At 43.0% G+C, this 21,644-nt stretch overlaps 1 protein-coding gene across 3 annotated transcripts in view; it reads left to right on the plus strand.

The window, feature by feature from the left end:
* EXOC6B (exocyst complex component 6B) overlaps positions 1-21,388 on the plus strand; it is a 647,056-nt gene extending 625,668 nt beyond the window's left edge. For all 3 annotated transcript variants that reach the window (XM_019021027.4, XM_055378081.2, XM_055378080.2), the window contains 2 exons: positions 13,183-13,295; positions 17,917-21,388. In XM_019021027.4, coding sequence (XP_018876572.1) covers positions 13,183-13,295; positions 17,917-18,043 — 240 coding nt within the window. In that variant the 3' untranslated portion in view covers positions 18,044-21,388. The remainder of the gene's footprint in view (positions 1-13,182; positions 13,296-17,916) is intronic.
* Positions 21,389-21,644: the final 256 nt, after the last annotated feature.

The following is a 21,644-nucleotide window of genomic DNA, read 5'->3' on the forward strand; positions in this document are numbered from 1 at the left end:
CACTCTGCTTTCATCCAATTAGCCCTTGACAGAGGCTCGAAAGGGAATGGAGGAAAAGATCAGGCTTGGGAGTCAGATTGTCATGGGTCCAAGTCCTGACTCTGTCACTTACTGCATATGTTCGTTTTGGCCCATTCTTTTAACCTTTTTGGGATTTCTTTTCTTTATCTATAAAATGGAGGTACCTACCTCTTCTGCTGTTGATTTTCCTCGGGATCAAATTAAATGGGTAAGTAAGATAACTAGCCCAGTATGGCATATAATAGGTATTCAAGAAATGTCTATTTTCTTCTTCCTTTGAATACATCTCAGCTACTCCTATTTCTGCTCCTTTGCTTCCACTAGTCTCTTTGCTTGAAATTCCCTTCATTCTCTTCTGTTTATCTAAATCATGCCCAACTTTTTGGCAGACTGGAACTTAAAATATTTTGGGCCTGATTTTCCCTTGATCTGAATGCATATAGTACTCAATGCCTGGGCCCCTCCTTTGACCCTCAAGGACAGATAGCATGCTGGTGAACACTTTTTATCTATTTATTTAATCCCACTTATGTCCAAAGTAGACTTGAAGTGGCTCGTTAAATTTTTACATAAAAACTAATTAGTAAATAGAATTGAAAGGAGGAAAATGAATTTAATGACAAAGGAAGTAACAAATATACCACCACTATAGGTCTGAAACTATCGTCTTCCTGGGAACTAGTGTTTACTTAACAAAATGTTTGGGAGGCAGAACCCTTTTGAAATTTGAAGTTTATGGATGGAAAACAAACAAACAAAAATGATCCCTTGGTGGTTAAGAACCACTTATCTAATGCTTCTTTGCTGAATCTATTGATTAGTTCCAAAATTTGGCAATGAAATTCTGAGTTGCAATTTTATTCAGTCTCTTGCCTTCAAATCCAAGTGAACAAAATTGATTTTAAATGCATATCTAGTTGGGCTAAAGATCTTAAGAAGTTAATTTGTCTAGTGCTGAGTCTTTCTACCAGACTCAAGCATATTTCATAGGCCATGGGGAGCCTAGCTTATTCTAAATTTACCCAGGGTATAAGGAATTACCTGCTTTATGATCCCTTAATGTTAGGTATTTTTTCTTCTGCCTATCATAGGATGCCTGGGTTGTAATTTGTAATAATGACTCATATAAGGCAAGATGTAATTTTCTACAACTATGTTTCTTAATTTATCCATTTATAAAAAATAACTTGAATCATTTTCATTATGAATTTGCAGTAGTTTTCCCTGCAGGTTATCACCCAGTGTCTCCAAAGTTTTTTGATTGAAATTCACTGTTGGTAAAAGACATTTTAAGGGCTGACCCCTAATATAGTTGTGTATATAACAATTTACTAATAAATTATAATTAGACATTGAGTAGCTGCAAAAGGTTATTCCCACATATAACTTTCTTCCCACTGCAGTTTAATAGACAGAACATTATCATTACCTTTGAAAGTCTGCTTGTACATACACACATACTAATATTAATAATTCAAGGCACAATATGTACTTAGGTTAAGTAAATTTCATTTTTCATAATAACGAATACAAATAATATAAATAGCTTTTTTGATAATTTCAGATTTGGGGGACTGACTTATCAAATCTGATTAGCTTATTACTATTATTATTTTATAATGTGGCTGATAAAGAGCTTGTATTATGATTAGGAGATTTTTGAGCTCTGCCATTTTCTCGATATTTGCTTACACTTACATTGTTAGTATTGTCTTCACTCTGTGGTCTCTTTGCAGGGATTTTATTTAAGCCGCTTAGTCATTTTGTCCAGAGAGGGAGGGTAGTTTAGTTAACAACTCAATAATATAGTCCCTAATTCACCCACCTAGGAACCTTTAACAAGTCACACTATACTGAAAGAAAATAAACACTGCTCCATGGCTCCTACCTTCTTCTCCTACAACATCTGTGGCAGGAGTTCCATTCAAAATTCACACCTGCCTGCTTCTGCCACCCCAACAAGGGACAACTCAGTCAGCCCATGGCAGGGGCCTCCCATCCTCCCCTTGAATATGTATGTGTACATGGTTATTATCAGCCAGTGTGATAATAGGTTTTCCTTCTGGTCCCTGCAGCAGGATAGATGCTGTCATCAGTGAGAAATGGCCCTACAGGACAGTCTCTGACTCAAAGGAATACTTGGTATTGGCATTTTTATTTGGGAGTCTTCCTCTAGGCACCAGCTGGTAACAACAGGAGAATCTGAAGCCTCCCTATCTTTCTTTTTTTCTCTTTACCAAGAGAGAAAAGGTGAAAAGTTTAGACAGAAAACCTATAAATCCACATTTATGTGGCAAATAAATATTTCTCAGGGTGATGTTCCCTTTCAGAGGAAGCTGCTGATAGGCAATTGGTCACCGATAAAGAACTTAATGAAGCTTCCATCCACCTGGAGCTGGGCTGCAGGGAAAGCAGGGAGCTGCACTGCCACTCTTTGTGCCTTCCCCTACCTCTTCTTCTGCCTTCATTCAACCAGGGAAAAGAAGAGGAGTTCAGACGTAGGGCCAGGAACCAACCTGTTACTGGCCGTTGTTTCAAAGCTCAGGTATAAGCTTGACCCCCTTAATCTACACAGATCAGAAAAATTTGGAACCTCTCTCTACCACAGTTCCATAGCCTATGGAAAATCCAAAGGCCTCCTCCAGATTTCTGTGAATCCGTAGACACCTCCAGCCTTCTTGCTTCCTGCACTCCCAGTTCCATAGGGCAGTTCTGCAGCTTTCTAGGTGTGAAACAGCTTCTGTTCTGAGTTGTGCACACACACATATGCACAGAGAGAGAGAGAGAGAGAGAGAGAGAGAGAAATCATTCACCCAAGCAATTGGGAGCAGAGTGGATTTGTCTAAAGACCGGGATTGAGGGGTTGGGTTTGTAAAGAAGATTGATTGTGTCATGAATTGCACAGCAAACAGTTTTGAAAAGTCACTTACTAGATTCCCCAGGTCTCCAAAGTTGTCTAGAACCACAATACCATGAAGGATTTTCTTCTTAGCCCTTCTCACACATGTTAGTTAATCTCCTCTCTTCACATTCTGCCTCTCAAGAACCAGAATACCAAATTCCTTCTACCTTCTCTACTAGATGTCTTGGCACCTTGGGGGTCTCACCAAGCAGGATATTTCCCCAAACATGTTTTTCTCCCATAAAATAATTCTTATGCCAGTTGTTAAGATAATGAATTTTATGCCATCTCATTACAATGGGAAGGGTCTCCCTAAAGCCATTTTTTTCTTCTTTCTCTACTAGGTATTAAATGCCTTACATCTGAGAGAATTTCAGAGCATACTGCCCTCCCTGCCTTGGATCTACAGGCAAACCTTTTCTGTAAAGACTGGATAGTGGATATTTTAAGCTTCCCATGTCATATGGTCTCTGTCACAACTACTTACCTCAGCTATTATAGCATAAAAGCAGCATAGATAATTATGTAAATCAATGAACATGGCTATGTTTCAACAAAACTTTATTTACAACAGGTGGTGACTTTAGTTTTCCATCTTCTGATCTAGAAAAAAGCAGGTAGCAGCAGTGATGAGAACAAGCAGAGAAGTCTCTAGGCTAAAATCAGTCTCCTTAGCTTAGCATATGAGGCCTCATTTGTCTTGGTTATTCCCAAAGCACTCCTGAGAGATCTAGCCATGTCAGATTCCTTGCTTGACACCCCCACCCCATCCTGCCAGTCACCATCTACCTGGCTCAGGCTTAGATGCCCTTCTTTTGAACTTTCTTTGTAACCTGTTAAGAGTACCTGTTAGGGTATTCACATCATTCTGTATCAATTTATTTACCAGACTGATTTCCTCAAGACTAGAGATAACATCTTGACATCATTTCATATGCAGTACCTAGAAGAGTGACTGAGACATTGTTGGTACTCAATTTATGTTTGTCGAAATAAGCCCTGCTTTGCATTTCCTACATTTGCCCAGATTTCTGTGTCAGGAAGTGCTCCTGAGGAGACACAGGAGGCAGACTCAGGATGCCCTTCTTTGAATCACAGAGGCCCAGCACCAGAGACAGGGAGTTGGAGGAAATCTTGGGCAATAAACACAAATGGGGCATTGGTCAATTCTATGCTTTTTAGTAGACTTTACAATTGTTCTCTTAATCTGCTCTCAGCTGCTGATAGAAGCTATTATGATTCCACATCTGAACCAGAAAAACAGATTTGGTGTCATGCCTGGGGTCACACTATCAGTCAGAGGACCCTCAGCCTTGGAGCTCTTTTTGCTGTGCTCTACTGCCTCCAAAAAAAAGCAGATGTGGATCAGTGATTATGAAAATACTTTATAATGATGTAATTAGTTTCATCCTGTCAAAGGCAGGGAGTGGATAAATGAAGCTTCTCTGGGGTTAGTGTTCTGTATGTTAGTGAAAGTGGACTGCACTTTATACAGTGGCCATGCTCTGAAGAGGTAGAATTTTTAGAATTTTTCTTGAATTATATGTTAAGTGTCCCAGAAAAGCATGTTATTTGAAATCATTTTGTAGTCTATCCTGTTTAACATGAAGAATTCTTCTGGAATGTATATAAAGTGCAAATTCAGGTTTTCCTGCATCAAATTTACTTCAAGGATGCACCTGCTTTGGGAGCACAGTTCTCTACAGGACTCAGTGTTCCTGTTCAAGCGAAAACATGCATGTAAAGAAAATCACCCCTGGGGAAGAGGGGTATGGTCACTGTCAGTGTGTCTTAGCATCTGTGTCTGTCTGCATGCCTACCTTAGCTCATACTACCCTTTGCTTCCCATGGAATCTTTGCAGGTTTTCTGGAAAGAGGAGGCTTTCTCTAACATGAGGTAGGCCCCATGCTGCCTACCAAGACCCAGCCCACATGTCACCAAACATCTGCTGTGTTCCCAGTCACTAGTCATAGGTATCTTCCACTGGAACCTTGAATTCAAATGTCTGGGACTGGATTCCCACTCACCTGTCATAGGTATCACCTCTCCTGTTTGATGCTTCCTTCTTCCTTATACAACTTTTCTTCTAGTGCTGGGCAAGAGGAGCCTAGGTTTGGTCCATTTGAATGTTTGATATGAGAAGCACAAAGTATAAGTCTCTCCCACCATCTGGCCAGTATCATTGCTACAAAATGTTAGCTGACCTATTTAATTCCATGTGCCATGTCTTTGCTGACTACCTGCTGAGAATCTAGCCATTTGATAGTCTATGCTGTTGAGGAGTCAGAAGGAGAAAACATAATCCCCATCCTTGGGGAGCTCCTGTCTACATGGGAGATGAGGCTCATATCCCAAGAATTGGCAACGAAGGTAGGGTACGTCCAACAATTCTCTTCACTCATGAATAGGCATGATATGAATTGATTTGGTAACAGACAGTCCAGGAGGAGGAACAAGCAGGCCATTCTCCACCAGTCTCCATATTTCTATTTTCTGAGTTTTTTTGGGTAATCCTTTCTGCCAAAGAAAACTTAAGTACCCCCAGGATGGTTTGCTTGAATATTGCCCTTAATTTTTATTTGACGATTTCCTTCTAATCCTTTGGCCATGAGCAACTCATCCATCTGAATTATTTCTAGACTTGCTGCTGGAGACATGTATATTTGTGTACACTAACAAGGATCAACAGAGTCCTGCTTTATCCTAATAATAATCACATTCCTAAGGTCGTTCCTGGAACTTTGCATTTGTTCTACTATTATAATGCTGTCTGTTCTCTGTCCAGTTAACTCACTGTATGGCCTTGGACTGGTTTTCACTTTGGCTTGTTTGGATTTTTCTAGTCTTTCCCAGCTACTCTTGCAAAAAAGAAAGTCTGTTCAGAAATTTGGCCTAGTCTCAGATGAGTATCTAACTCAGACAGAATCAATCAGGATTAAAAAATCAAAACAAAACAACAACAACAAACAACCAGCTGTGGCATCTTGGGGAGTGTGAGCCAACAAACTGTCTCTACCACTTGTCTACTTTGTGATTTTTAGCAAGTTGCTTATGCTTTCTAGTTCTTGGTCCTCTCCACTGTTCCCACCCTCCATGAAATCAGAATTACAATTTGAGTCTTTCTAAGCCAAGGGAATTTTCTGAAAAAAACAAGGAAATATAGCAGAGGCAGCTTTAGAACTTTGCCAAAGCCCTAGTTAAGAGTCACACAGATAAAAGTTATATAGGAAGAAAAAAAAGTATCCTATCATAGTGGCCTGTTTAATATATAAACTGATTACAACTGTCTCCCCTTGTCATATCTTTTTCCACTTACACACATTTTTGTATAATAACCAGTAATCACATAATTTACCTTTTTAATTAACCTATATAGCTTATAAAGTATTACATCAACCACTACACTAGTTTAGTTCCCCTGTTCTATTAAATACCACAAACAGATAACTCTGTGTTTGAAATCAAAGCATCATTAATGATGGGTTGAGTTTGCTTTTGATTGAATTAGCCTTAACATTTATCAGAATTTCCTACTCTAAAAATCTAACACTCTCCTATTCTACCAAGTTAACATGAAATGCTCCAAAATGTAATGTCTAGTCTGTCCCTTGAAAATGACTTTACTTACCTAGTTTACAAAAACCACATTTTCATGAATAAATCAAGAATATAATCATTAATGAGGAATGAGCTTCTAGGCAGTGAGTTCTGGGATACACCATTACATGACAAAACAAAGCATAAAAGAGTAGCTATGATATGCTACCCTTCAAGAGAGAAAGAGGAAGATATAAGAAAATATATATGTTTCTGCTCATTGGCATAAAATAAATAAAAGAAGGATAAACCAGAAACTAGATTGGTTATCTACAGGAATGAATAGGAAATATGTAGAAAGAAGTGGGGAGAATGGGAATAGGTTGGGATGAGGAGGGAGTAATACTTCTCTGAGAACACTTTTTTGTATTGCTGTTACTCTCAGAACTATAGTATTGTTTCACATACCCCAAAATTAATAATGAAAATTAAGTGTAATGTGGGGGAATCAAAAATGGAACACAAGCAGTGAAAAATGAACATAGCTGAATTATAGAAGAAAAACACAACCATATTGAAAGTAATGACAAAGAAAATACTAACCTAAGTAACTTTAGAAATCAGTACTTTCTGGGGCAGGAGGATCACTGGAGCCCAGGAGTTCCAGACCAGCCTGGGCAACATAGCAAGACCTCATCTCTACAAAAATAAAAATTTAAAAGTTAACCTGGTCATAGTGGTGTGTGCCTGTAGTCCTAGCTACTCAGGGAGGTGAAGGTGGGAGGATTACTTGAGCCCAGGAGTTCTAGGCTGCAGTGAGCTATGATTGCACCACTGCACTCTAGCCTGGGCAACAGAGCAAGAACTGGTCCCTTAGGAAAAAAGAGAGAAGAAAGAAGGAAGGGAGGGAGGGAGGGAGGGAGGGAAAGAAGGAAAAGATGTAGTCCCAGCTACTCGGGAGGCTGAGGCAGGAGAATGGCGTGAACCCAGGGGGTGGAGCTTGCAGTGAGCCGAGTGACAGCCTGGATGACAGAGCGAGACTCTGCCTCAAAAAAAAAAAAAAAAAAAAAAGAAGAAGGAGAAAGAGAGAGAGAGACAGAGAGATTGAAGGAAAGAGAAAGAGAAAGAAGGAAGGAAAGGAAAGGGAAGGAGAAAAGAAAGGGGAAGGAAGAAAGAAAGGAAGGAAGGAAGGGGAGGGGAGGGGAGGGGCACGGTGGCGAGTTTGTGCCAATAACAAATGGATAGATAGATTAATAGCAGGAAGAGAGAGTACTTGCTTACAGTAGAATGAGTGACAACTCATAAATGTGCAAGGAAGGATGGTGTTGAGATATCAGCAGTTTGCAACCATCATAGTAAAGGTTGGGTTAGGCAAGAATCCTCACTGGATAACAGATATTTGAATGTCTTAAATCTTCACAGTTCCAAAGGAAAACATAATAACCAGATGTTGGAAGAAATCAGACAACATCTTAATCAGGTGATCAAAATTAATATCACCAATGAGGGAAAAATGAGCATTTGTATGCCTCCAGAGGTGATACCCTGAGGAGGACATAGCATCACTTACTTAGTATTCTGCTAAAGAATTCAGTCTTGAATCTTACAAGAAGCCACTAGACAAAACCAAACTGGGAAAAAATGGAGGCAGGGGAACTATATTCTTCAAAAATATCAATATCATATAAGAAAAAGAAAGGTTGTATAAATATTCCAGATTAAAGGAAACTAAAGAGACATGACAACTAAACATAATACTCAATCTTAAAATTATATCATGTAGTGGAACAAAAATAAAAGAGGCTATAAAGGACATTACTGGGTCAACTTACAAAATTGAATATGGATCATATCAACATTAAATTAACTGAAGTTGAAAATTATACTGTGATTATATAAGAAAATATTCCTAATCCTTAGGAACACTGAAGTATTTGGGAATAAAGTCTCAGTTTACTTTGAAGAAACTCAAGAAAAGAAATAGCATATGTGTACATGCATGGGTGTATGTGTGTGAAGAGAAAGAGAATTCAAGTGCTGGAGCATGTGGGGTAGAATATTGACAGTGGATGGATCTGGATGGAAGCAATATGTTGCTCTTTATACTATGCTTATTCCTTCAACTTTCTGATAAATTTGAAATATTTCCAAATGAAAGATTTAAAAATAAAAAAGGAATATTAGTGGTCACTAATGATGATTGAGTGTTCTTGCAGGAGAATTTATAGCAATCTAACAAGGTTGTTGTATGTGGAGAATCAGGCTGGGAGGGTCTGATTGACCTTGAAAGTCAGTCTGGAAATCAAAGTACTATACGGATAAATAGACCTGCTGGTTTTCTTGGCCGTTCATTCTAACACTGTTTTATGGAATCCAGTAGAAGTGTGCCTCCAAGCAGCTAACTTAGTTAAGTACCCTCAGAGTTCACTCTCTGTCCATCTGTCTCAGAGAAGGCCATATGGCCTAGCTTCAGGCCACCCTAAAAGACTGTGGGAAGCAACATGGACCCAGAGTGTGATCTATAGGCTCATGGTGGTTGAACTTAATAGAGTTATGTAGCTTCCATGACTGTAGTGGAATAAATTAGATAGCTTGTCATTCCAGAGCTCTTAGGCTCACCATTGGCATTGACTTTGGCAGGAAGACAAAAATGGAAATCCTTATGATGATAGTGGCTGCCCTAAATGGCCCACCACTGCCATCATGCTGGCTGCAGCAGGGAGGCAAGACCGGGGCTGCAGACTCCATGGAGCTGGTGGGAGCTGGGGAGCAGGCAAGAGCCCTACCCTCCTGGGCACAACTGCAGCCACACAAACCACAGCTGCAGACCTGGGCCTCCTGCTCCACAGAGCAGGCAGGAACCCGGTCCTCCACCCCCAGCACAGCTGCAGCCACCCAAACTGTGGCTGCAGACCCAGGCATCCCTTCACTCTTGGGGGCCTGGGAAGGCCCTCCCTGCCCTTGTAGGCTTGGAAGTGCCTGCTCCCACTGCATGGTTTCTCCCTGTTGTCAGTGCTGCTCCAATCTCGGAGCAAAGTTGGGGCCGACCCCAGGTGCCATGAATGGGAGCAGAAAGCAGACAGGTTCCTGGGCAGAAGGGGGCAGGTCCCCAGTGAGGCCTGAAGGCTTGTGGCCAGGCTGCCAGTCCCACGGAACACAGTAGGGATTTGGCTGCCTGTGGACCAGTTGGCATGCACTTCCTCCCCTCTGAGGCCCATAAAAGCCCTGGGCTCAGCCAGAGCAGAGGAGAGGACAGAGAGACAACAGGACGACCAGCTGCAGAGAGGAGCCACTCTCTCTGTTGATAGCTGAACACTTATTGAGACAACCTGCCTGCAGAGAGGAGCAACCCTTTCTGCTAGAAGCTGAATACTTGCCGGGACACCCTGGCTACTGAGAGGAGCTTCCCACTGTGGGTCATCTCTGAGCTGTTCTATTGCTCAATAAATCTCTTCATTTTGCTCGTCCTCCGCTTGTCTGTGTACCTCATTCTTCCTGGTCGCAGGAAAAGAACTTGAGACCCACTGAATGGCAAGGCTGAAAGAGCTGGAGTAACACAAACATGGCTGAAATATGCCCCCTGCTTGCCACATTATGGGTGAAGAGAAGGAGAGAAGAGCTTCAGCCCTTTGTAGAGCCCAGACCTGGGAGCTCCCTGAGCCAGGGCTGTGACTCCCTCTTTGGGGCCCTGTGGTTCCTGGCATCTCCAAGCTTCTGGGTGCTGCCACATTCCCTGGTGCCATCCAGGAAAGCTGCATGCAGTGCACCCGGTCCAGCTGCATTCTCACAGAGAATTGGTGCCCATGCCGGCACCTGGAGCTGCCCACCCCATGGCAGCACCCAGCATGTCTGACTGTGCAGTGGCCGGACTCCACACTTACTCACACACACCCCTTGCTGCTCCACACCTGACTCCAGTGTCCCTGGCAGGCATGAGCTCAGCCTCCCAGGCCAAGTGGGTGGAACAAACCCAGTGGGCCAGAGCAAAACTCAGGCAAAGGTGCCACTGGCCACAGGTTTCTGGCCAGAAAAGTGACACCCCAAAGATCCCATAACTTACAGCTAAGCCATGAACTTCTCTCCACTGTCCACTAGTGACTTCCCATGTGTCATTAACCAGAAATACATGGTAGTATTAGCAATAAATCTGAAATACCAGTACATTAATTCCATCACAGAAATTAGGAATTCATTTAAAAAGAAGGTAGTTTTATTACATGCATGTATATGTCCATATATGCTGAAAAAGTAATATCTAAAATAGCTTTAAGAAATGGTTTTCCAACTAGACTTTTCTGATATTCATTCACTTTTCTTATCAGCTCCTCAATAGGCAAATAGTAAAAGGCTTCCTAGGGTTTTTTTTTAATTTGTGAAAAAAATTTTAATTGAAAAAACGCTATCCTTTTTCATAGTTCTTTCCCTAGGAGTTGCAGGAAAACATAGTGAAATGTGTAAAGCACAGTACTGAAAGAACTTTAGAACAAGGGGTACTCTCAGTACCTGTCGTGGTCCCAGGAAGCAAGTAAAGTGGAGCTGTCTTGAGTGGGCTTTGAAGACCACAGGACAGAAATGCTGATGCTACAGTGTGGCAATTCCTCAAGGATCTAGAAATAGAAATACCATTTGACCCAGCCATCCCATTACTGGGTATATACCCAAAGGATTATAAATCATGCTGCTATAAAGACACATGCACACATGTTTATTGTGGCACTATTCACAATAGCAAAGACTTGGAACCAACCCAAATGTCCAACAATGATAGACTGGATTAAGAAAATGTGGCACATATACACCATGGAATACTATGTAGCCATAAAAAAGGATGAGTTCATGTACTTTGTAAGGACATGGATGAAGCTGGAAACCATCATTCTCAGCAAACTATCACAAGGACAAAAACCAAACACTGAATGTTCTCACTCATAGGAGGGAATTGAACAATGAGAACACATGGACACAGGAAGGGGAACATCACACACCGGGGCCTGTTGTGGGGTTGGGGGGAGGGGGAGGGATAGCATTAGGAGATATACCTAATGTAAATGATGAGTTAATAGGTGCAGCACACCAACATGGCACACGTATACATATGTAACAAACCTGCATGTTGTGCACATGTACCCTAGAACTTAAAGTATAATTTAAAAAAAAAAAAAAAGAAAGAAATACTGATGCTAGAGTAGAAAGTCAAGGGAAATTCTCTTCTGAAGGATAACTCTTTGAGGCCTTGGGTCAACAGAAGGAAGTGGTAGAAGCCTTTTAACTTGCCAATGAAAATAGGCATGACCTGAAAATGGCCTGAGGGGCCATTTGGGACCATGCTGGCCCAGACCAACCAGTGTGCCTGTCTCTCCCCCACTCCTTCTCTCATCTCTAAAATCCCTTTCTTGGCTGAGGGTGTAGGGGCTTTTCTCAGTTTTAGGTTTGGGACTTCAGCCAATTCCCATCCTGCTTCAGGAAGTTCATAACAGCTATTCTAAGAAACTGGATGAAGTGGAGACTTGGCCAAATAGGGCAAGGCCCATACTGCCTGTTTGCCCAGCTGCACAGTGAAGACAGACATGGAGGATGGTGTGCCTAGAGCCCAGGCTCTGGCATTGGATATGACTGCACTCTTGGCCTCTCTGCCTTTGTTCTGCACAACCAGCCATCTACTTGTCCTCATCAGCACTTACCTATCTCCTGGAAAGGGAGAAATGGAGAATGTCTTGAGTCAAAAAGTACTGTGAGGGTTCTCCCTCAATGCAGTGATATGAGTCTGGGACTGTGCCCCTTCTAGAAGCTTTTATTTGTTTGTTTTACTTAGTTACAATTGTTGAATATTTGTTAGTGTGATGTCTGAGGCTAAAACTGACTGGGAAGGAAAGCCTTTGACAAAAGTTTAGTTTCTCTCAGTCAAAATCTCCCCAGTGTCAGAACTCAGCTCACCTTCAGAAAGCTCTCATTGTCTTTTCACACATCTAGCTCTTGGCACTTCTCTTTAACACTCATAACCCAATTCTAGCTAGACTCTGTGTCCTCAATCATGGGCTAATCTACTATGGCCCTGATTTCATCTTCTTAGCCTGTGTCTGCATAGACGTAACACATATTACCTCTTATAAATGCTACATGATCCATTTACGCCTTGTTTCAGTGTTTCTGTGTTATCTGTGTGTCCTATTTGTATATAGGCATGTGTATATGTCTGTATTACCTAAGTCACTTGGGCTAAGTCAGTACAGCAAGTCACAGAACTGATACTTGAACCCAGACCTTTTTAACCTTGAAGTTCAAACAATTGTATATGTGGCACTGGACTACATCCACCTTTATTTGTTCTTTGGTGAATACTGAGAATGGTTCTTGGCATGTTGAAGGCATTTGATAAGTATTTATTAAATAAGTAAGTGAATAATTATTATGATATTATTATCATATTTGATTCAGTCCCGTGTTAGTTTCTTTACAGGGTTGCCTCTGAGAGCTGACTGCTGGCATATAGTCTTAGCAACGTTTCCATACTGCTTATGGCAGAGATAAGTCTGCCATCTAATGTTTACTTATTTATTTTCTTGGTTGAAAGAATAGTCTGCAGCTGTTCTTTTTCTTATTATATTTTAATTTTTATATATCCAATTTATTAGCTGGTAGTGAAGGATGATGAAGTTTCTGGAATCTTGGTTTGTCTTGTCTGTCTGACTAATCCCTGGGGTGGGGTTTGGATATTTTACAGCTTTTGGATCTTTTCATCCAGTGGGATTGGTCAACCTACCTTGCTGACTATGGTCAGCCCAACTGCAAGTACCTCCGGGTAAACCCAGTGACTGCTCTGACCCTGCTTGAGAAGTGAGTACCTTGTCCAGTGGTCTGTGTTGGGAGGTGGGGAGACAGGGATTGGGGGTTGGCATAGAAGATAATTTTGCCACTGCCAATACCTTGAAAGATAGCCTTGTTCTGGAAGTTGCCATAGGCCCTGGGTGCTGTCAGCAATCTCAGTCACTGGACTTGGCAGGCCAGTCTTCCTCTTGTGGCTTATTAATTCCTGAGCCCCCAACAAGCCAGGCCAAGTATGGATCAGAATTGGATTCTGACATTACCTTCTAGTTTAATGGGTCTCTTACTAGTGTCTCTTACTAGATATGGCAAGAGAAAAAAAAAATGGCTCGGTTTGGGGCACAGGCCAGCCTGGTGAACAGAATGAGGCTGCCCTAGTCACCTGGGGTATGATGATGGGTAGTGCAACTCCACAGAACAGATGGTTTCTCTGGTTCCTAGTAGAGAATCCCTGGAAATCATTTAGAATTATTGAAACCTTCATCTGTTCCCAGCTCCCACGCCCTGCCAGACTGAGCTTTATTGTGCTGACTATCCCAACAAAGCTGTGTTGGAGAAGGTGTCTAATTCTTGCCTTAAGCAGTCACTAGCCTGCAGAGGGTTCCCTGCCACAGAGCTGTAGCCTCTCTGAAGCAGAGGTGCTACCACTGAAAGTAAGTTAGGCAGCTCCAGGAAATCTCAGGGCTAACAAATATGTCACCCAGAAGCTGGGAAATGCTATGTATTACAAACTGGCTCTGGCTTTGCTAATCTATTAGAGAGCTGGCAGGTCAGAGACCAAGACCCATGTAAAAAGGCAGGTTTCTCTTGAAATCTGAGAAACTAGTTAATCCCCAGCTACTTGGAAGAATGCCCTGCATCTAGGCAGTGTAGGAAGTCTACATATATGGCCAGTCAACCATGTCTCAAATCCTAGGAAGACAAGGCTCAAAGTCCAGGAAGTCAGAGTGGAGCCTTAAGCAGAAGGAGAGGTCAAAGTCTATCCTTCTTACTATGTAATATGAAAGGGGGAGAAAAGGGGAAGAGATGAAGGGTAGGCAAGAGCATGATGCAGGTGTATGTATTTGGAGCCAAGAGACTAAAAACTCAGACTGCAGTTTTCTCCTGACCATGTCAGAGATTGATGTTTCCATTTTAACTTTGTTTCCCATGGTTCTCTCTCCCACTGACCTTCCGCCCTAGGATATCTAGAGAGTAAGTATATTATTCACTTGGGCCTTTTCCATCACTTTGAGGCAAGTCCTTCTGGTTTCCTCATTGACACTAATGACTACACTAAAATCCCTAGCCTCTGAGTTGTCCCCGCCCTGACATACTAATCTACTAAACCAGCCTGGTGCCAACTGGCTGGCTGCCTTCTCTATCCTTGGCCCTTAGAGTGACCCTTGGCTTACTAATTCTTTGGGGCTGGGAGTGGCGGCAGGGATTTTCTCCCATTGTGCCAGGTAAAGGGTTGTTCATTCAGCTTCTTGGCACACTCAATACTCTTGCTAGTGTGGGGCCTGAAATAAAGCCCTGACCGAAGGGAGCTCCTCAGCAGCCTCCCCTACCTCTTGGTGGCTTTAAAATCTAGAACCCGCATCTCTTATAGAAGACCCTTTATTAGAGGCAAGGCTTAATCCCACAGTTCTTGGTGCCAAGCTGAAAGAAGGGAATATTTTGACCTTTGAGTTGGTGCTTAAATGGTCATATTTAATGGTCATATGTGTCCTTCAAATGGGCTCTGGGATTCCCTTCAGTTATTTACTTCTCTCAGCAGTCCTTTACTCCTCCGTTCCCAAGAATCTCTGGATCTAGGAAATACTGGCTTATCCACTCCCTGTGGCTTAACAATAGTCTAAAATAATTAGCCTCTCCCTACCATTCTGGAGCGTTGGCCAGTAAAGAAACTATGTGCTTAGCCCTAGCAATCAGAGGAGTTTAAAAGCTTCCTTCCAAACACAGCAGAGCAAAGGGCATCCAGATCACTACAATCCGTATCTCCCAGCCTCATAGGAATTGACCCCTTTACCTGACCTATTCCTGCTTTTCCACAGCCAGCTCTACCATCAGATCTTGACTCTCCTTTTCAACCTGGCCCTTCTTAGCAGGGCGAAACAGAAAGACGAAAGACCTGCTAAAGACATTTAGGGAAAAGAAGTGGCCCCTGCATCATTGAGAGGTGGCCAAAGCTGTTAATAAAGTAGAACAGGATACTGGGCTTTCAGAATGGGATGGACGGTGGGAGGGCTGACTTTTGTTTTTGGAGCATTCCTGAGTAGAAACCAGCAGGCCACCACTAGCCCTCAGGGTACTTGAGTTTATCTTTACAGTGCCTCGTTCCAACTCCAGGTCTTAATGGCCAAGAAATTCTAGCCTTTGTGGCCAAAGACTACCCGCTTTCTCCTAGATATTACAGGAGCTTCCCTGTGGGAACCAAAAGCCAGCGGGCTGCCTGTCTCTCAGCTGCTTCCAGGAGTCATGAAATTAATGATAATGTAGGATATTAAACTAAATGTCCTATGAATATAGGAAGTGGTTTTCTTCATTTCTTTTTGTTTGTTTTCTGTTGTTGTTAATGTTTAGATATATTGTATACTCAGCAGAGGAAAGGGAATCTTTCTTTGGAACTATCTAAAACTAGGCCAGTTCTACAAATGTAATTGTGCAACTATTGTGTTAGGGAACAAATACAGTAATGATCAGAGTCTTAAGGACCCTCGTGCTTTCTCTTCAACTAGCGCAGTCACTTCCCCTTCTTCTTCCCTTCCAAGCACAGGCCTCCACATGTGGGTGGTCGTGCCTTATATTCAATGTTCTGAGTTTGCTTGATGAGTAATTCCAGCCTGAAGGCTCTTGAGCTTAGATTAGTGAGATAATTCTTTTTTTTTTTTTTTTTTTTTTTTTTGAGATGGAGTCTCACTCTGCCACCCAGACTGGAGTGCAGTGGTGTGATCTTGGCTCACTGCAAGCTCCGCCTCCTGGGTTCACACCGTTCTCCTGCCTCAGCCTCCCGAGTAGCTGGGACTACAGGCACCTGCCATCACACCCGGCCTACTTTCTGGATTTTTAGTAGAGACAGGGTTTCACTGTGTTAGTCAGGATGGTCTTGATCTCCTGACCTCATGATCCACCCGCCTTGGCCTCCCAAAGTGCTGGGATTACAGGCGTGAGCTACCGTGCCCAGCCGAAAGAATTCTTAATTAGTTTGTGGCTATCACTGTTAGCCAGAGCCATACAGCTGTGGTGCTCATTAGAACCTTTTTGCCATATATAATGCCCTTATGGAATATATATATTGTAAATTTATATCATATATACCAAACATAAATGCCCCTGTGGGATCTCTGGCTTTTTGACTCACTGGACTCTAATCTGCTCCTCTGCAAAGGGCCACCCACAGTGGGGGAGAAAATGGTGCAGGATTGGCCCAAAGTCCCCTGGGAAATAGCCTGGGGGCAATTTATAGCCCGGTGCCATGTTCCTTCCCTCCCCTCTTCTAGCCTGTCTCCATACAGCCCAGGGAGCAGTGAAGTCAGAGGGCTGGCCCAACTCTGGTGAAGACTGGCCTGCCCCTATCCCAGAGAGAAATCTGTCTTGGCATGTTCTCAATTGTCTAACACTAGAACTAGCTGTGGGATATGGGTCTGGTGTGCAGCAGCTAGGACAAGAGTTAGTGGCCACCAATAGATGTCAGAGGTTGTAGGCCCTCTGCAGGGAATAGCAGATTCCTGAATTCTGTCACAGTTGCTTAGTCATACTTGGGGGTTCTGTGACCATCTCAACCTAGTCTTGACTTTCTTGTCCATGTTTCCCAGTTAGGGCTCTCTGTCTGAAAGAACCACTGGCCAGAATTACCCATGGTTTGTGTTCTAGGAATATGCCATCTATGAAGCTTTAGCATGACCCAAAGGTCAAAGGTCCAGGGGTACAGACAACCATTGAGAACTCAAAGGCTTCTCATGTAAAAAGCTCTGGTTTATGGAGTGAGAGGATGGCCCAGCCATTTGGCCCATGCTTTCCTCAGCACTCTACTCTCTTAGCCACCACACCACCTATGTGCCTTTACCCTGAGACGAAAGGAAAAAGGTCAGTCAAGCCCTTAGTTTTGTTAGGGATAGGATAGAGTAGCCAGCTAGAGTGAGGTTTAGAAATACACAGTGGCCTTCAGTTATTCATGTTCTGTTGGAATTGCTAGTTAAGAACACTTTTCCTGCTTTACCTTTCAAATATTATCTCAAAGGTCCTATCAGGATTTAGTAGGTTCATGAGGTAATGAGTGGATCCTAGACATTCTATAAGGGCTTATTGACCAGCAGAGCTGTTCCCTGTCCCAGACACCTACAGCAGGTACATACCTGCTGAGAGAAGAGAATGAATTAGGTGGAGCAGGTATAAGGGGTAAGGAGATTGGCCCCTCCAAAACTGGGTCTTGACCAGTTTCCAAAGGTGACTGAAGTTGGGAGGGCTGTAGGTGCCAGAATGCCAGCTTCCTGATGAGTAGGTGAGTGTGGGCCTGACAGTGGAGATATTCTGGACTCTCTCATTACTCTGGGTAGTGGTTAAGATGCATTGCCATCCTGCTTCCTGCAGGTTCTCCTTCCACCATTGTTTCCTCAAACATGTTGCCCTCTTTCTTTCCTTCTCTGTTTAGGATGAAGGATACTAGCCGCAAGAACAACATGTTTGCACAGTTTCGGAAAAATGAGCGAGACAAGCAGAAACTCATTGACACTGTGGCCAAGCAGCTCCGAGGACTCATCAGCAGCCACCACTCATGAAGGGTGACCCCGGACCCACAGAGGCGACCTGCTGCAGCCTCTGTGTCAGTCTGGGATCCAGCCCCAGCTGACCCTGCATTTGTGCATTCTTCTTCAAAGAGAGCATATGTATTTTTTTATTAACCCCTGTGCAGTATTCACATAACATTTCCCTATAGTAAAAGAGGCACAAGAATAAGCAAGTACATGAGATGTTGCTAGGCTGGGACTCAGGGGAAGTTATTACTACACTATCTGCGTTATCTTAGAGATGGTGGTATCATCAATCCCACAGTGATGAACCACCTTTCATCCATGGCTCTAAAGCTTAGGTCTGGGGCTTAGGAACCACAAAAAGTGGGTATCTGGCACTGGGAGGTAGAGTGAGTAAGCAAAAGGATACGAAAATGTGTCCTCTTCACTCTTGGATGCCCATTCACCACATAGATGAGGCTGATTCTTCTCATTACAAGGAAAGGGCATGGCAAACATTACTATTTAGTACACTAAGGGCAGCTCTGGAGGGTCATCTCCTCAGTCTGCTGACTTTCACTGGCTTGTGAACAAGCATGGCATATGGCAAGATGACAGCTTCATTCCAATCCCCCAAGAATGGCAGTTTCTTTAGCCTGATCTAACCCAAGGCTTTTACTGCAAATTTTTCTAGGGCAGGATACAGCTAAGTAGACAGCGGTAATAATTGGATCCCATGTTTAACTGCATATTGCCCCAGCTCTAGGAGTGTTGAGTCTCAACTCGAAGAGTTTTTCTGGACCTTGAAAGCCAGTTTTCATGGAATCAGAGACCCAATCCCTTCCCTGTTCATCTCATTTCCTTCATTTACAGTCAGAGCACTTGTTTCAGGACATAAATCAACAGTTACTTCCCTAGGCCTTCACAGGGCGTTTCAGACTTAGCCTCATCCAGTAATGCCATTGAAATAGTTCAGATTTCGGAAGGCTAAAAATGGCCCTTACCTTACCCTTAGGTGTAACCTGAGGATTAGTTGGGATTGTTCCTTTATGTTTTAAAACCAGCTTTTTGGCTATCATCTTTAAGGAAATGTCACCAGCTCTGCACTGTGGGGGCAGCCATGACTGGACTGGATGCCTCTAGGGATGGAGACATTGTTACCATAAAGTCGACAGAGCCAACCATGGCTTGTGGCTTGTTGCCTCTGGCCCAACTGTCCTTCACTAAATAATATCCTAGATATTATTTTGTTGCTCAAGCCCAAGGTTCCCATCCTCTTTTGAGATCCCCAAAGCCATCTTTGGCCTTGTCTGAGAAAGATTGCCTATAATCCTGTCCTCCAGACTCTAAAGTCTGGAGCAGCTTAGCTTGGAGGCTGCACTCATTGTCCCAGATGGACTCCTGAGACTTAATGCAAGGGCTTTGCTATGAGGTCAGTCAGGGGAAACTGTACTTTAAGACACTTCAGAAAGATGCTACTGGCAAGTAGCAGACAGATGGCTACTGGCAAGAGTATAATTGTGCATCACCAAACAATGACAAATAAGCCACACAGGCATTTCCAGCTTGGATTGGTGGGAGGAGAGACTCATCAAACAGAATTCTTCACTACCTTTGTCAGCTACTGAGTTGCTTCTGGGGAGGGAAGTACTTCCTTGCCCCTCCCCAACCCCCCTGCCTCACCATATCCTATCATATCTTGATAGTCATGGGGAAGAGGATGTGCACACAGACATACAAACTTCCTCAAAGCTGGAGAGACCAGGGTACATGTGAGCTCACAGATGCCGCTGAGGCTCATCCTGAGGGCTGCGTGGTTGGCCAGGGTTTCAGAATGAGGGTAACAGATGAGCACTGCCACCCAGAACTTGATAAGCCAAGAGAACGCAGGAGCCAAAATGGCATCGCCAAGCTCTCATCTTTGTTGAAACAAGTGAGAAACGATTATATTAATCTGAAGTTCTATTGCTTGAGAAGAGTTCAAAACACTTTTCTTTGCTAGTACCCAGTTTGCAGCAAGATCTCTTCAGCTTTAAGTGTTGAGAGACTTTGAAGTGGAAATGGAGAGATGTGTAAACATGGCACAGTGTTTGTCTTTTTAGATGATCATCATTGCTGGTCTGGTCTCAAACCTCTGCCTTGGAAGAACTGTGCTATACAGGAAAAAGTGAACAAGGTGGAGGAATAGAGGTTATTCTGCACAGAAGTCCCATGAAAGAAAAAGCTTATTCAAGCTCAAGATATAAAGATGGACCCTTTGATATATCTTCTCTCCATTCTTAGTCTGCCTTCACCTTATCTAACAAAAAACAACATGCAGCTACTGAGTTGTATGTAGAGACGTATTCTTGGTGGGCCAGGGAAGGTAAAAACAGGGACCAGCAATGTCAAGTTTTTGAACTAGAAAAGTGGGATGTTTTTAGTTTTGTCTATAACCTGTAGCTGGGCCAACCCTTGAGAGGACTTGTGCAAAGCATGTGTGCCCAGACCCATCAGACTCCTCAGATATGGCCTCAGATACCTAGAGATGTAGAAGTACCGTGCAGGGCCTCAATAAGAGGACAAGCACACAGATGGCTAGAAGCCTGTATGGCTTCTGGTCAGGATGAACCCTTGGCCAAGTTCTTGAGGAAACCAGGTCTATATTCCTGAAGGGACAGTTCAGTTTGGGACTCTATTAGGTTTCAGTAGTAATATAGGCTGCTTGCATCATTTTAACATTCATAGGGAAAATCTCTTTGAGCAGGCTATAAATGAAGCTGTTGCAGGTAGGGAAGAACAGGACCTGAAAATGGGAACCAGGAAGTGAGATCCTGTTGGCAAAGGGAATGTAGAGCTTCCAGGGTGCATTGCCCAGTGTTCTCATTGCATACCAGTCCTCCAAGTCAGTCTAGCCTTACTGTACACTTGACAAGTGTTTACTCAGCAAGTCCCAGACCCACGGCCTTTTATCTCCCAAGATTGGCTTTGGCCATTACCTTCCTCATCAGGCCTCTGAGCACACTCTCTAGGAACTGCTGCAGAAATTCCCCTACCTTAGTCTCCCTTCTCCCAGGACTCCTCTCTTGACTGCAATTGCCTCTTCTTCTTCTTCTTCTTCTTTTTTTTTTTTTTTTTTGCCTGCATTCACAATTACTTTTCACAAAGGTGTTGGAAATGGCATTTTTATTTTACACAGATAGTTGCACATTTATAGAGAAAATTAGGAAAGTCCATTTTTAACTCTAAAGGGAACTTTTTTCTCTAAAACTTACTAGTAAAGCTACTGATACAGATAGGCCGCATGGTTAGGGGAAAGCTCCTCTGTGAAAAGAGCATGTTTATTCCTCTTGTACATTTTCTTCTTTTAACTGCTATTAAACAAGAAAGCCTACATACCTGTTTCAAAAGCCACGGTGTTGTCTCATGGGTATTTTGTTCTTCCATCCCTTTTGCACAGTGCAGCTGTGGTTGGTGAACTGAATGGCTGACATTGCATCCCCACTCAGCTGGACTGAGGACTAGAGCAGGCGAGAGCCTAGTGGGGAAGAGAAAGCCTACCTTCCACACAAGGCAAGGAGCCGTACTGTGGCCTTGGAAACATCCCTAACCCCTGGGTTACGTTTTTTCCTGCTTATGCAGCTAACACTGGCATCATCATCAAGAAGAA

The sequence above is a fragment of the Gorilla gorilla genome, chromosome 12 (genome assembly GCF_029281585.2).
Source record: "Gorilla gorilla gorilla isolate KB3781 chromosome 12, NHGRI_mGorGor1-v2.1_pri, whole genome shotgun sequence".
NCBI lineage: Eukaryota > Metazoa > Chordata > Mammalia > Primates > Hominidae > Gorilla > Gorilla gorilla.